At 40.4% G+C, this 17,057-nt stretch overlaps 1 protein-coding gene across 4 annotated transcripts in view; it reads right to left on the bottom strand.

Moving 5' to 3' along the window:
* The window catches only part of ubr3 (ubiquitin protein ligase E3 component n-recognin 3), a 333,307-nt gene that overhangs the window by 209,964 nt on the left and 106,286 nt on the right, over positions 1 to 17,057 (bottom strand). For all 4 annotated transcript variants that reach the window (XM_080199025.1, XM_080199026.1, XM_080199027.1 and 1 more), the window contains exon 18: positions 8,262 to 8,403. In XM_080199025.1, the coding sequence (XP_080055151.1) occupies positions 8,262 to 8,403 (142 nt within the window). The remainder of the gene's footprint in view (positions 1 to 8,261; positions 8,404 to 17,057) is intronic.

The following is a 17,057-nucleotide window of genomic DNA, read 5'->3' as shown; positions in this document are numbered from 1 at the left end:
TGAGGCTGTGCCCCCTAGTCCTACTGTCTTTTTTGAGCGGGAAGAGTCTCTCCACCTCTATCCTATCCATCCCATTCATCATCTTATACGTCTCAATGAGATCTCCCCTCATTCTTCTAAACTCTAACGAGTACAAGCCTAGTTTATTCAGCCTCTCCTCATAGCTCAACCCCCTCAACTCCGGTATCAGCTTAGTAAACCTCCTCTGCACTCCCTCCAAGGCCAAAATATCCTTGCGCAGGTGCGGCACCCAAAACTGCACACACTACTCCAGCTGCAGCCTCACCAATGCCCTATACAGCTGCAGCAAGACCTCCCTACTTTTATATTCAATCCCCCTCGCTATGAAGGCCAGCATCCCATTCGCCTTCCTGACCACCTGCTGCACCTGCAGGCTGGGTTTTTGCGACTCATGCACAAGGACCCCGAGGTCCCTCTGCACCGTCGCCTGCTGCAGTTTTTCGCCACGTAAGTAATAGTCCTTCCTACCATTCTTCCTACCAAAGTGGACCACCTCACACTTGCCAACATTAAATTCCATTTGCCATTTCCTGGCCCATTCGCCCAGCCTATCCAGATCCTTCTGCAGACTCTCCACACCCTCCGCACAATTTGCATCACCTTGTTGGATTGTGTACTGATTCTGTTCTATCTATGGCACAGCACAAATCTGTATGCCTTTGAGAACCAAGTTGCTCTGCCTGCAATTTGGATTCACTGCATGATTCACAAGGAACAACGAGCAACTAAAAGAACTGAGCAGAGTTGCAGTGGGTCACATCAATTCATAATCATGTGTGCTCTGCCCAAAGGCAGAACCTTAGTTCATAGCAGTCTTTCCATTTCAATCTTGCGCCATCCTTCTTATTTACTAACAACTTGCTTCAATTTTAAATTATATTCTCTTCCTTCCTGTCTCTTCCTTTTGCTTGAAATGGTCCCTCGGTGTAACATCTCTTATCAAATGACTCCCTTTTAAGATGAATGTGGTACACACACTCTATCTTTTCCTAATTAGGATCAGAATTTTTATTTTTGTTTGATCACTCTCCTCAGAATTTCATTATCTGTTACAGGTTTGCCCAGCAGATCCATTTCATTCTCCTCCAAACCCACATTGAAAAGTCATTTAGCAAGTTGGTCTCCTTTTCTGTAAGGTCCAAGTCTCACATCGATACAAAACAACTTTCAAAAATAAGCTCTTCACAAGCCATTTTTATATTTGCTCATGACGCCAGTGTAGTGGGTCGAATCTCAAACAATGATGTGACCCACTGCAATGATGATACCTGTCCCTGGTCCCTCCATGTGGACCCTCTAAATAAGAAAGCTCACTGACACCTCTACTTTCTCAGGAGGCTAAGAAAATTCCGCATATGTACTACAATTTCAACAGATGCATCATAGAAAGCATCCTTTCCGGTTGCATCACAGCTTGGTATAATTCCTGCTCTGACCAAGACCACAAGAAATTATAAAGTGTTGTGAACCTAGCCCAGTCTATCACACAAACCAGCTTCCTGTCCATTGACTTCATCTACACTTTTTGCTGTCTCGGGAAAGCAGCCAGCATAATCCAGGACTTCATGCACCCCAGACAAACTCTCTTCCACCTTGTTCCATTAGGAAAAAGATACAGAAATGTGAAAACATGTACCAACCAACTCAAGACTTTTGAAGGGTCCTTTCACACATTAAGTTGATCTTTCTCTTCACTCTACCAGTAACTGCAGCACAATATTCTACACCCTATCCTTTCCTTCTCCTCTATGTTTTCTATGAACAGTATGTTTTGTCTGTAACAGCTTGCAAGAAACAATACTTTTCACTGTATCCCAAAACATGTGACAATAGTAAATCAATTAATAAATCAATAATTCAATTCTTGTTTGAGTTGTTTTATTCAACTTTCTCATCAGTGACTCTCTTTCTTATCAAATCTGTCCTTTCCCATTGCTATCTTTGTTCTTATTTCTTTGCTGCATCTTCCAGCTGCAGATATTATTCTTCCTAAATACTTTAATATATTTGTATCTGTACTAGTTCTCTTGTTTATGGATACATAAAATACATTAAATCTCACCCAATTAAATTTTGCACATCTGCAAAACTGTTAGAAGACACTGCGTCTGAAAATGATGAACTGTTATTTCATACTGAGGTCTACTGGCTACCAAGAGGATGAGTACTGCAAAAGTTTTTTGAACTGATGTATCAGCTGCTTGCATTTGCAATGAACTGCAAAAGGAAAAGAACAGAATTTGCTGATTTTCTGTAACGTCAGATATATTTGGGAAACAAAATAAACTGGTTGCAAATATATAAGGAAGAACAAAAACATTCTTTGCTAAGTGTCAGAGCCTTCATGAAGAAACTTGCAATTTGGAAGAACATTATGAAGTTTTCCAAGCTTCTGTCTAACAAAAAAAAATTGAACACTGATCCATTCGTAACAAAGCAATCATCTCAGCCACCCAGAGACATATATTGAGTCCTTTTTCCGAATTAGATGTGACAGAGTTCAATATGGTCCAAAACCTCTTTCAATGTCTGTTTGACATAGATTTGCTCTCAACTGAGGCTGAACAGCTTATTGAAATTTCATGTTCTTCCTAAAAGCAGATCACAAGGTCTAGAGTTTCTGTGACAGAATTTGGAAGACTGACTATCCTTACATTGCAACAGGTGCATTGAAAGTAAGGTTCTAAGGGGATCATGGGATGTGAGCATGGCTGTGTTCCATGAGGTCTGGCATTACTCATTTTTTAATCCTTTCATTTATCCTGATGCACAGCCAAAAGTACCTAATCCTGGAATGGAAACTCTGTACTATGTCCCTGGAAGATTTCTGATTAGGTTTTGGGACAAAATGCTGAGTAAAGTCAGGAGAATCCTTGATTGAAAGAAGCAGTCTTGAGTTGAGCTGAGCTGAGCCTCCAACATGACAATTTGATCGGTGAGCAGGTTCTCAATCCTGCGACATTGGAGGCATTGTGGATGATGCCTGACAATCTGATTAAAATTATAGACAAGAACTCGGCTTTTTGGCTCAGAATTTCAACATTAATGTTGCTGAACTGCAGGATGCTGATAAGCAGCTTGATAAAGCAGAGGAAAGAATCTTTACTGTCAAAAATGCAGCTTCTTCAGTTGAGGCCTGCTTTCAATCCTTGGAAATTCAGCTTCATGCTATGTCAGATATCCTGATCAATCTGGAGAGCTGGGGCTGGAGGAGTGTCTATGTGACTGGCTTTTTAGAAGGAGCTAAGGACAAGTTCCCAGCCCCCAGAGCTGGCTACCATGATTTTTTAAAATCTTGACACGAAAGCTGAACATATTAATCCTGAAGGGGCATATAGCATCTGTTTCTGAGGCCTTGCCCCCGGTCGGAAAGCATGCTTTTTCATAGCTTGGGCTGCAGATACTTTAGTGAAGCTGGAAAATGTGTGAAAGCTACCTGAATACGGTTTGCCTTGCTTTACCCAGGGTGACACCTGATGCATCCTTATGGCCGTTCAACAATTCTACTAAGGGTTTTACCTCTGTGTTAAGAATCATAATCAGCAGTTCATCACTAATCCTGGACTTTACCCCTTGTCGTTACATTCCTTTTTTGATTTTGTGATGTTATTTGTCACTAGAAAGGGGTGACCTAGTATATGAGCTCTGAGACAACTTTCGCCTGTTATCCTTTGAATTCCAGGGACATCCATTTGTTTGTAATGGAATACACCCCTCAACATATTCCTTCAATTATTCCAGGCCTGAGACATAGATTTGATCCTACCATATCCTTGGTATGCTAGGAGTGAAAGCTGGCATTGCTTCTGGTCCTGTGTCAAAATTCAATCCTAGTGACTTAAAGAGCTTAAAACTGTTGGGGAGCATGCTGGATAGCATGCATGGCACTAGGGTTATGCGATATTTATCTATCTTATTCTATAATCCTTGCGTTTATAATGGCAATATATGCTATATGGTATCCTTTACTCTTGTCATGGCTAATATGAGTTGTGCCACTGCAGTGAGGGGGTGGTTTGGAGTAGAGGTTGTGGGTATGACCCAACGAGTCCTCACAACTGGTGAGAAAAACCCTCATAGAACCATTGGTGACACATAATTCTGTTGTTGTATTTTTGTTATTTTGGGGGTCAAAAAATCTGACAGACTCCTGTAAACGTGTAGACAGAGCACATATCCTGGGAAAAAACATTGATTTGTAACAATGGGGCCTCCAGTATGGGGGAAATATGCATTGGTGCATGCCTAAGTGTGCTGCAAGAATGTTTAGTTGTCCAGCCTTTTCTATACTTGTGTCAATATCCTATATTCTCCCTGGGTGGTCCTGTAGGAAAGAACATGCACCAATATGCCATGTACTCATGACTTTATCCTATTATACTGTTTTCTCCCAATCCCTGAAACATCCTTTCATTGTCTGTTTCTTTGGAGGCGCCATTTGCAATGATTAATCCAATCCAACTGTGTGTCTTTTTCCATACTTATTTGTGGAAAAATGATTATGCTGTATGGACCGATCCTTGAGGGTTTGTTGCATTGTTCCTAAAAAGGGGTAATAATCTTCTATTAAAATATATCAAAAAAACAAGAAAGTAATGATCCTTTTACCAGCATGTATTTGTGTGAGGTTGAATTTAAGACAGCAACTTGCAACAAACCTCAATATTGATCAACTCTGGATAACAAAGTGAAGATTAAATGAACTGCATCAATCAATCAATAACTTTACTAATATTGATTGGAATTGCTATAGCTCTAGCTCGTTAGAGGGGTCAGTTTTTGTACAAAGCGTGCAGGAAGGTTTTTTGACTCAGTATGTAGATAGGCCAACTAGAGGTGAGGCTATATTGGATTTGGTGCTGGGAAATGAGCCAGACCAGGTGCTAGACTTGGAAGTTGGTGTGCATTTTGGTGATAGTGACCACAATTCGGTTACGTTCACCTTAGTGATGGAAAGGGATAGGCATGAACCTCGGGTCAGTAGTTTTAGCTGGGGGAAGGGTAATTATGAGGCTATTAGGAGAGAATTAGGAAGCATAGGTTGGACTAGGAGACTACAGGGACTGGGAACGTCCGAAATGTGGAGTTTTTTCAAGGAGCAGCTACTGTGAGTCCTTGATAGGTATGTCCCTGTCAGGCAAGGAGGAATTGGTAGAGCTAGGGAACCGTGGTGCACTAAAAAAGTTGATTCGTTGGTTAAAAAGAAAAAGGAGGCTTATGTTCAGATGAGACTTGAGGGCTCAGGTAGTGCACTAGAAAGCTTTAGATTGGCTAGGAGGGAGTTGAAGAGTGAGTTAAGAAGGGCTAAAAGAGGACATGAGAAGACTTTAGCTGATAGGATCAAGGAGAATCCTAAGGCGTTCTATAGGTATGTTAAGAACAGAAGGTTGGTTAGGGCAAGATTAGGGCCAGTTACAGACAGCAGGGGGAAGTTGTGTGTGGAACCGGAAGAGATTGGAGAGGCATTGAACCAATATTTCTCTTCGGTGTTCACGCAGGGGGACATGAATGTAGCTGAGGAGAACACTGGGTTGCAGGGGTGTAAACTAGACAGTATTGCAGTTGATAAGGGGGATGTGCTGGATATTCTTGAGGGTTTGAAAATAGATAAGTCCCCTGGTCCGGACGGGATTTACCCTAGGATTCTCTGGGAGGCAAGAGAGGTGATTGCAGAGCCTCTGGCTCTGATCTTCAGGTCGTCGTTGGTCTCAGGTATAGTACCGGAAGATTGGAGGATAGCAAATGTTGTCCCATTGTTTAAGAAGGGGAACAGAGACTTCCCCGGGAATTATAGACCGGTGAGTCTTACTTCTGTTGTGGGCAAGGTTTTAGAAAAAATTATGAGGGATAGGATTTATAGTTATTTGGAGAGTAATGAATTGATTGGAGATAGTCAGCATGGTTTTGTAGCAGGTAGGTCGTGCCTTACTAACCTTATTGAGTTTTTTGAGAAAGTGACCAAAGAGGTGGATGGGGGTAAGGCAGTTGACGTGGTATATATGGATTTTAGTAAGGCGTTTGATAAGGTTCACCATGGTAGGCTTCTGCAGAAAATGCAGACGTATGGGATTAAGGGTAATCTAGGAAATTGGATCAGGAATTGGCTAGCAGATAGGAGACAGAGGGTGGTGGTTGATGGTAAATATTCGTCATGGAGTTCAGTTACGAGTGGTGTGCCTCAGGAATCTGTTTTGGGGCCACTGCTGTTTGTAATTTTTATTAATGATCTGGATGAGGGTATAGTTGGGTGGATTAGTAAATTTGCTGATGACACCAAAGTCGGAGGTGTGGTAGATTGTGAGGAAGGGTGTCATAGTTTGCAGGGAGACTTAGACAGGTTGCAGAACTGGGCCGAGAGGTGGCGGATGGAGTTTAATGCGGAGAAGTGTGAAGTAATTCACTTTGGTAGGAATAACAGATGTGTCGAGTATAGGGCTAACGGGAGGACTCTGAATAGTGTGGATGAACAGAGGGATCTAGGTGTATGTGTACATAGATCCCTGAAAGTTGGGAATCAAGTAGATAAGGTTGTTAAGGCGGCATACGGTGTCTTGGCGTTTATTGGTAGGGGGATTGAATTTAGGAGTCGCAGCGTCATGTTGCAACTGTACACAACTTTGGTGCGGCCACACTTGGAGTATTGTGTGCAGTTCTGGTCCCCACATTATAGGAAGGATGTGGAGGCTTTGGAGAGGGTGCAGAGGAGGTTTACCAGGATGTTGCCTGGTATGGAGGGGAGGTCCTATGAGGAGAGACTGAGGGATTTGGGGTTGTTTTCGTTAGAAAGAAGGCGGCTAAGAGGGGATCTTATTGAAACATATAAGATGATTAGAGGTTTAGATAGGGTGGATAGTGATAGCCTTTTTCCTCAGATGGAGAAAGCTAGCACGAGCGGGCATGGCTTTAAACTAAGGGGGGGGTAGTTATAGGACGGATGTCAGGGGTAGGTTCTTTACCCAGAGGGTGGTGAGGGATTGGAATGCCCTGCCTGCTGCAGTTGTAAATGCGCCTAGTTTGGGGGCGTTTAAGAGATCTGTGGATAGGTTTATGGATGAAAAGGGATTGGTTTAGGTTAGAGGGTCATTGTTTTTTTAACTGGTCGGCGCAACATCGTGGGCCGAAGGGCCTGTTCTGCGCTGTAATGTTCTATGTTCTATGTTCTAATCACAGTTTGATTTTGAGAAATCGTATCACAACATGCATGCCCATGGGTCTCATTAAGCTTTTAAGTATATAAAATAAGAAAAAATGTTTGCAAATTTTGATGCAAACTAACAAACCAAAACCAAATTTACTGACCAACACAACAACAAAACTAATGGATATGATTTCATTTTTTATAACTTTTACTTCAACAATTAAACCAATATCAACATAAATTTAATAGGAATTAACAGACAATTGAGGTGATTGTATAGTGAGGTTGTCACAGGACTAGTAAGCCAGAGACCCAATGCAATGCTCTAGGGAGCTGGGTTCATATTTGAATTCGGTAAAATTCAATTAGAAGTCTAAACGATGACCATGAAACTATCGTCAATTGCTAGAAAAACCCTATTGGTTCACTAATATCCTTACCTGGTTGTGCTGCTCCAGCAATACGGCTGACACTTAAATGCCTTTAGATAAATTGTCATTCAGTTCAAGGCAATTAGGGATGGGCAATAAACACTGACCTAGCCAGCAACACAAACATCCCATGTAAGAATAAACAGCATTAAACAGCAGTGCTAACCACGTGTCATTGTGCCGCCCTAAGCGTAAATAGCAAAGAATGTCTTTTTTAGCAGTAATGTGGGAGAAAAGCCAATGAGCTCTTAATGGAATTGTAATTCACACCAAACCTGCACAGGCCCTGTTGAAAAGTCGTAATGCAAAATTGTGATGATCATCTCTAACATATAACAATAAAATTAATTTGATAAGTGATATGGATGTGAACTATATCTACCCCAATAAAACATGAAAATAAAGGACGCAACTCATGTTAGGAATGTGCATAGTGTATACATTCTCTTTTTGAAAAAAATTAAGTGTCAAAAATGATTTATATTCAATGGCTATTTTCTTGGTTGAAGACTGAAAGAAATCTAATCTACGAGCAACAAAACAGTTGAGAAAATTGGTCGTCTTCGAAAAAATTCCGTACTGATATTAAAATACTGCAAGTGAAATTAAAACAGTCAATTTCCTAAACTATATGCCATGTCTCAGGTAAAAGAAGAGGAATAATGACATACCTTTAGGTGTGTACATCCCCTGCTGCATAGAGCCTCCTGGCTCAAAGACTGGTGCTTTAAAATCAGCAACAGCAGAAAGCATGGTTTCAAAATAGTAGCTACCTGGAATGATGCCACTTTTTGGGTTGGGGTTTTCAGGGATGTACAAATTTAGTTAAGGGAAAAAATGACTCCTGAGAACAAACAAAAAATGTGAAAACATTCAAGTTTCAACAAGTTACATTTCTAACAAAAATACAATCAGCAAACAACTTAGATTTTTAATATGTGAGCACAAAACTAAATTTTGAAAGTAAGCCAATGAGCTAATAGCTTGAATGAATGTTTCTTCCAATTATGTATTAGTTCGTCCCTCTTTCTTACTTTGGCCTCCTAAAGAGGGCGTTAGTCGTGAAAATGAGCCAAATTTTGATCCCAGGATAACAGCAATCAATTGCATAAGCTGTATCTAATTCCCCAGGATATATCTCCGTTTTTCAGACAACTATAGATCTTCAGTCATATACACAGAGAAAAGGATTTCTTTAGCTTCAAGAAATTTCAACAGTTTTCCCAAATTATTTGATGAAAAGCTGGAGAATAAATTTCAAAGATTTTACCGAAGTAAAATGTTTTGAAAAGACCAAGTATGAGAGAAAGAAATAAGTGTTTTGATCACATCACATATCTGTTGTTGCTTTAATGTTCTGCTCCATAAACTTCAGAAAGCAAAAGAAAATGTAACAGAAAATGAAATGAACAAACTGAGTGATGGAAGAGTGGGAAGAAATAGATTGAGTAAACAAAATGAAAATGAGTGAGGCACAAAGACACAGAAAAGGGGCAGATTAAGATTCAGCCACAATGTTCACAATGGAAAAAACAAAGACATAACACAGACAATAAGAGGCAGATACTCTAATGGGAAGGTGAAAGACAAACAAGCATACAACAGGAAGATAGTGGGAGACAATGAAATAGACCACATGCCCCCCAGGGAAAATAGATGGTTATAATTTGAACAAAAATCACAAACTACAACTACAGTCAAAATTTTTGCATTACCCACTGTAACAGATTTTATTTCAAAGGCACTTGGCAGAGCCGGTTTACTGAAGCAGTTCGTTAATACCAGAGATGCATGGTGGGATGTGATAAATAGCATACTTCGCAAAGACATAATGGAGAAGAATCGGTAGGTCAAAGCTAGAAACTTCACAATTACTGAACAAGTTTATAAGCACAGGAAGAAGGGGATTTGAGCCAGAAAAGTAAGTACAAGGATTGAACACAAGACCAGGCCATAAGTCAAGTGAATGGAGGAACGTTCTTACTTGAATGATAGAATCAATGACAAGACACAGTACAGGAAAGAGACAGAACATCTGCTAACTGGTGTGACAACAATAATCTCTCCCTCAATTCAATAAAACAAAGAAGATAGGTATTGACTTCAGGAAATGTGGCAGAGGATGTGCCCCTGTCCACATCAATGGGGTGAAGTAGAAATGATCAAGAACTTTGTTTTTAGGAGTCCAGGTCACCAACAACCTGTCCTGGTCCCTCCATACAGATGCTATAGTTAAGAAAGTCAACCAAGGGACTAAGGAAATTTGGCATGTGCACTACAATTTTCATCCACTTCTACAGATGCCCCATAGAAAGCATACTTTCTAGTTATATCACAATTTGGTAAGGCACCTGTTCTGTCCAAGACCACAATAAACTACAGAGTCGTGAATGAAGCCCAGACTATCATTCAAACTAACCTTTCAACCACTGGCTTTGTCTATACTTCCCCCTGCCTCGGAAAAGCAGCCAGCATAATCAAGGAACCCATGCACTGGGGACAAACTCTCTTCCATCTTCTTCCATCAGGAAAAAGATACAAAAATCAGAGGACACGTACCAACCGACTCAAGAATAGCTTCTTTCCTGCTGCCATCAGGCTTCTGAATGGACTTACCTTGCATTAAGCTGATCTTTCTGTACACCCTAGATATGATTGTAACACTGCATTCTGCACTCTCTCCTTTCCTTCCCTAAGGTGTGCTTTATCTGTATGGCGTGCAAGAAACAATACTTTTCACTATGCATGTAACAGTAATAAATCAATGCAAAAGAATCCGGCCGCTACAGATACAAATAAGGAGTAAAAAGATATCTCAAGTATTATGAAATTTAAGTAGAAAGTACAAAATACAGTTCAAAAACACCAATAAAATTATTACAATCCTAAAACTGGAAGGATAATAGCTGGTGCGTTGGGGTACTTTAAACACAGCAACTCCCATCGGCTGCACTGCCCGATATCACAGTTTCATTTTTTTGACAGTAGATTTGCAAACATTGAAAAAAAGTCATACAAAATCCACAAAGGCGGCGAGGAAAATATGGGCAGAAATGTGCACCATATGCAATACTTTTAATATGTTAACTTTCACAAACCTTGTACACATTCCCATTAAGTGCCATAGAAAAATGGCCCATTGCCCTCAATTTAAAAAACCGAAACCCTTATGAACCACTTTTGTTCATTATTTAATTGTTTTCTGTCAAAAACTGGAACTACTAGATCAATGTACTTTGGAACCTACATGAGGTATGCTTGTTTATCAAATTTTTCATTTATTAAAACAGCAAACCTTTGCTTTAGGCTAGGAAAAAAGAGAAATAACCTACAGCAAAAGTTGTGGGGAGGGTTATCCAAAAGCAAAAGCAAAACAGGGTTCGGGAGAAAGTTGTTAGGAGTTATAGCGTATAACAGCAAGAAATGAATGGTGAACCTTTATAAAACACTGCTCAGTTTAAACCGGGCACCACATTTTGCAAAGGATGCAAAGACTGGAGAATGCAGAAAAAATGTACGAGAATGGTAGATCTCACTTACACAAGAAGTTGGCATTATTCTTCTTGCAGAAGTGAAAAAGTCCAAAAGACGTGTTGGTTACATGCTAAATTCTCCCTCAGTATGCCCAAATTGGCGCCGGAGTGTGGCAACTAAGGGCTTTTCACAGCAACTTCATTGCAGTGTAAATGTCAGCCTACTTGTGACAATAATAATTAATAAATAATAACCTGACCGGAGGAGCGAGGGAAGTCATTGCTACAGCTACTAAGATGTCAGGGGCAAAGGGGAGTGTTATCAGGTCTCTGGACACTTTCCTGCTGTCCCTCCCAACCTCTATAATCATCCTTCAGCCTCACAACCCTCTAGAATATCTGTAGTTATCTAATTCTGGTCTTGAACATTGCTGATTTTAATTTCCCCATCATTGGTGGCCAAACCTTCACTGCCTCAATACTAAGCTCTGGAATTCTTTTCCTGCATCTCTCTGCCTCACTTTCCCCCTTTAAGACACTTCTTAAAACCCACCTCTTTGACCAAGTATTCGGTTACCTGGCCTTTTCGATGTGCTTGATGACTACCAATGTCTCAAAACTGAGGCGGTATGTGAAAATGCACATTTCTGATGCCTAAATGATCTGTTAATTCCAATTAACTATTCTAATCAACATCCTGGATGGCTCAAATCTCTTTGGGAGCTTATGAACTGCACTTGGTTTGATACTATAAATTAGAAATCCCTTCTGGGCCAAATATGTAAAAATCTCAGAAAGTAACAAATGCCTTATGATAGAAGCATTATATTATGTAGAGCAGAAGTTATTGCATAATATAGTAATGCTGCTCAAAATCAAAAACTGCATTTTTCTCTTCTTTCATCAAAGAGACTGTGCCACATCAGATGTACCATCAGGAGGGGAGGGGCGGTGGTCACATGATATGAGCACTGGAATAGTTGTGCTTCCATGAGCTCTGGTGCTATTCATACTTTAATCCTTTCATTTATCTTGATACACAGCCCATAATTAGCTAATCCTGGATTGAAAACCTCCTTACTATGTCCCTCAAAGATTTCTGATTAAGTTTTGGGACAAAATGCCCAATAAAGTCATGAAAATCCTCGAACAAAAGAAGCAGTCGGAGGTAGCCAGGGTGGAGCTGAGCCTTCAATATGACAATTTGGTCAGTGAGTAAGGTCTTGACACGGTGACACCAAAAGTGATAGAGATGATGATTGCCAAAACGATTACAGTTATATATGAAAGACTTGGCTTTTTGGCACAAAATTTCAGTGCTCGTATTGCTGAACAGCAGGTTACCAATAAGAAGCTTAATGAAGCGGAGGAAAGAATCCGTACTGCCGCAAATGCAGCTTCCTTAGTTGAGGCCTGCTTTCAATCCTTGGGAAATCAGCTACATCTTGTCAGATATCCTGATAGATCTGGAGAGCTGGGGCCAGAGCAGATGCGTTCATGTGACTGGCTGGTTGAGGGCAAGCTCGCAACTAATTTTTTTTTGAGAACTAGCTACCACGTTTTCTTAATCTCAACATGAAAGCTGGGTGTATTGATCCTGAACGGACACAGTGTATCCTGTTTCTGAGGTCTGACCCTTTACTGGTCATGTGTTTTCATGATTTCAATAGCCGATGTTTCATTGAGGCTGGAAAGCATCTGAAAGTATCTGAATGTAGGTTGTCCTGCTTTATCCTGCTACCCTAAGGGCGACTTCTGATGGATTTTTAAAGTCAACTAAGGGTTTGGCCTTTCTAAACTCCCTGGATGACAAAAATTTGGGATCATAAACTGCATTTCATCACTAATCCTGGACTTTACTCCATGTCATTATACTCCTTTTTTGATTTTGTGATGTTATTACTCATTTTGACAGAGGTGATCTAGTACTTGAGCACAGAGGTGAATTTCACCCCTTATCCTTCGAATATCAAGGACACCCATTTATTTATAATGGCATGACCCTTTAATTACTCTAAGCTTAAGATATAGTTTTGAACCTACTATATCCTCATGGTGTCAGGGGTGCAAGATGGCATGGGGATGCAAGGAGGCATGGATTCAGGTCCTGTGTCAAAATTGAATCCTAATGGTTTAATATCCTTAAAGAGCTTCAGACTGTTGGGAAGCATGCTGAGTAAGTTGCATGGCACCAGGGCTATGATCCTTTAATCCTTGCATTTATAATAGTGGTAAATATTATATAGTATCCTTTTATCCTATCATGGCTAATATGAATAGTGTCACTGCAGGGAGCTGGGTCGCTGGTATGGTGTTGAGGCTGGTGAGGAAAACCCCTGAGAATCATTGGCGTAGCTTAATTTTTTTTCTCTGTATTTTTGCTATTTTGTGGTGAAAGAATCTCTGACAGTCCCCTGTAAAGCTGCTCATATCCTGGGAAAATACATTGTTTTGTATCAATGGTACCTCTAGTATAGCTGGAGATGGAGAAGTATGCTTTGGTGCGTGCCTAAGTGTGCTGAGGGAATCTTCGACTGTCCACCTTTTCTATACCTGCGTCAATATCCCATAGTTTTCTTGACTGATTCTGTAGGCAATGGCACCATTATGCCATGTACCTGTGGCTTTATCCTGTTATTCCCCAATCTCTGAAACATCCTTTCATTGTTTGTATCCTTGGAGATGCAGTTACAGAGTCATAGCATAATGTAAACTTCTACAGCAAAGAAACAGGCCCTTCTTATCCATGCCATCCCTGTTTTTTAACCAACTGCCCACTTTTGGCCCACATCCCTCTGTACCTATCTTATCCTTGTAATTGTCTAAATGCTTTTCAAAAGACAAAATTCTACCCGCCTCTATGACCAACTCTGGCAGCTTGTTCCAGACACTCACCACCCTATGTGTGAAAAAATTGCCCCACTGGACCTTTTGTATCTCTTTCCTCTCAGCTTAAACCTTTGCTTTCTAGTGTTAACTATCTATTTTATAGATGCCCATCATTATTTTATAGACCTAAGATCACCCCTCAGCCTCCTACGCTCCAGGGTTAAAGATCCCAATCTATTCAACTTCTCTTTATAACTCAAACCATCAAGTCTTTCAACATCGAAAGGCAATTTAAACATGCAAAAGTAAAATGCAGGACATCTGAAATGAAAACAGAAAATGTTTGAAATGCTCAATAAGTCTGGCAACCTCTGTGGGGAGAAACAGAGATAACCTTCCAGCTCTGTGCCTTTTCTGCAGAACTGATCTAATGAAAGGTCATTACATAAATGTAAGTCAGTTTATGCTTTCCTTCACCACTCTGTTTCTTTGTGTTGCTCTGTCCTTGCTTGGTTCCACACAATACTTTCTCTGTATGTTGCTCACACACATTTTTTTACTCAGCTCTTTGTCTTTTTCCCTGTTTACTAAAACCTTTTTCCCACGTCTAATGTCTTCTCATTTGTCTCATAATAAATCTGTTTGGCTGTTGCAGGCTTTATGCTGTTGATGTACATAATTATAGTTGTTAACTTTGTTAAGTCTCTGGACATATAGCAAGATAGCACCCAGCACGTAGCCAGTTCAACATACATAACAGGTTCAAATGCAGCAGATAATTCAGTCACTGGTGCAATCTGCAGAGTTATGATAGAAAACCGAGGTATTTGCAATCTGGATTTAGAACAAAGAACAGTACAACAGGAACAGGCCCTTCAACCCATCAAGTCTGTGCTAACAGAGATGTCTGTCTAATATTTTCTTGCCTCTACATGGTCCATATCCCTCTATTCCCTGCCTATTCGTGTATTTATACAGATGCTTTTTGAATGTTGTTACAGAATCTGCTCCACCGCCTCGTCTGGCAGCATGTTTCAGGCATCCCCCACATCTATGTGAAAAACTTAACCATTACATCTCTTTTAAACTTTTCCCCTCTCACTTTCAACCCATGCCCCCAAGTAATTGATCCTTCAACCCTGGGAAAAAGACTCTGACTATCCCACTCTATCCAAGCCTATCATAATCTCTATCAAGTTCACCCTCATCCTCCAACACTCCAATGAAAACAATCCAAGTTTGTTCAACCTTTCTTCATAGTCCACAGCCTCCAAACCAGGCAACATCTTGGTAAATCTCTTCTGCACCTTTCCCATGCATCAATATCCTTCCAGTAGTATGGTGACTAGAATTGTATACAATACTCTAAATGCAGCCTAACCAAAGTCTTATATAACCGCAACATGATTTTCCAATTCCTATACTCAATGCCCCGACCAATGAAGGCCAGCATGCCATACGCCTTCTTGACCACCTTATCCACGTGAGTTGTCACCTTCAGGGAACCATGGATCTGCACACCTAGATCCCTCTGTACATTAATATTTCTAAAGGCTCTACCATTTCCTTATAATTTTGTTCTGTAGTAGACCTTCCAAATTGCATCACCTCACATTTGTCCGGGTTAAATTCCATCTGCCATCTTTCAGCCCAGGTCTCTTGCTGAATTTTATCCTGCTATTTTTGTTGATAATCCTCCTCACTATCCACTATTCCCCCAATTTTTATATCATCTGCAAATTTACTAATCAGGCCATCTACATTTTCCTCCAAATCATTTATATATATATTATGAACAACAGCAGCCCCAGCGCTGATCCTTGTGGAACCGCCTGTCACAGACCTCCAGTTAGAAAATGCCCTTCCACTGCTACTCTCTGCTTTCTATGCTCAAGCCAGCTTTGAATCCATCTTTCCAGCTCACCTTGGATCCCATATCAGCCTGCCATGAGGAACCTTATCGAAGGCTTACTAAAGTCCATGTATATAATATCCACAGCCTTGCACTGGTCAGTTTTTCTTGTCAATTCATCAAAGAACTCAATTAAGTTTGTGAGACACGACCTCCCCTTCACAAAACCACGCTGCCTATTGTTAATAAGTCTATTCTCTTCCAGGTATGAGTACATCATGCCCCTAAGAATCTTCTCCAATAATTTCCCCACTACTGATGTAAGGCTCACAGGCTGTAATTTCCCTGGTTGTCTCTTCTACCCTTCTTAAACAGAGGAACAATGTTGACTACTCTCCAATCCTCTGGTACTTTGCCCATGGCTAAAGAGGATACAAAGATTTTGGCCAAGGCTGTAGCAATTTCTTCCCTCACCTCTATTAGTATTCTAGGATAGACCCTACCTGGCCCTGGTGACTTGCTTCACTTTAATGTTTTTCAAAGCCTCCTATACCTCCTCCCTTTTTATCTCAACATGTCCTAGAAAGTCAACATTCTCCTTTCTACACTTCTCCTTTGTGAATACTAATGCAAAGTACTCATTAAGGACCTCACTCACTTCATCTGGCTCTACACACAAATTCCCTCCACTGTCCCTGACTGGACCTTAAATTTGGTGTGCAAGATGGAAAATGTGAAAGCAGCAGAGAGTTCAGGAGGAGGAAAAAGAAATAGAGATAAGAATCTGAAATCTGATGTTTGGAAGAAAATGGTTGGGGGCCCCAGCAGCACGACGGAGAGAGGAGTTGTATGGCAACATTCAGGGGAAAAGGCTTTGCAGTGCCCAAGGTAACACAATGAATTTTATTTTTGAAATTTCAATGGTGGAAGGAGAAACACAAATTTATTTACTTGCTCCAACAACACAGTAAGAGATTGCATCATGAACACAATTTTAACAAAATTATATAAAAATAGTAACTGTCTCCAGGCTGCAAATAAAGGGAGAGTATGCTCACAAACTCAGGAAATATTGTCGGGTAAGCCTAGGTGAACACTGCAAAACTCAGGACCAAATTGAAACTCCAAAAGAAGGACAAATCTGTACAGAAAATATCTTGAATATAACAATTATTTCCAATTTTTTTTTAATGAAAGCTGGAGAAAAAATGTTTGAACGATTTGCTTTGATTGAGTCGTAAATGGTACCTCTGGAAACAAAATACACACTTTAATTAGTAAGTTATGTTCTGGATCCTGAACACTGACTGATA

The sequence above is a fragment of the Carcharhinus amblyrhynchos genome, chromosome 11 (genome assembly GCF_965287045.1).
Source record: "Carcharhinus amblyrhynchos chromosome 11, sCarAmb.v2.hapA, whole genome shotgun sequence".
Taxonomy (NCBI): Eukaryota; Metazoa; Chordata; class Chondrichthyes; order Carcharhiniformes; family Carcharhinidae; genus Carcharhinus; species Carcharhinus amblyrhynchos.
The sequence above is the reverse complement of the archived record's forward strand: the minus strand, read 5'-3'. Positions and strand labels throughout refer to the sequence as shown.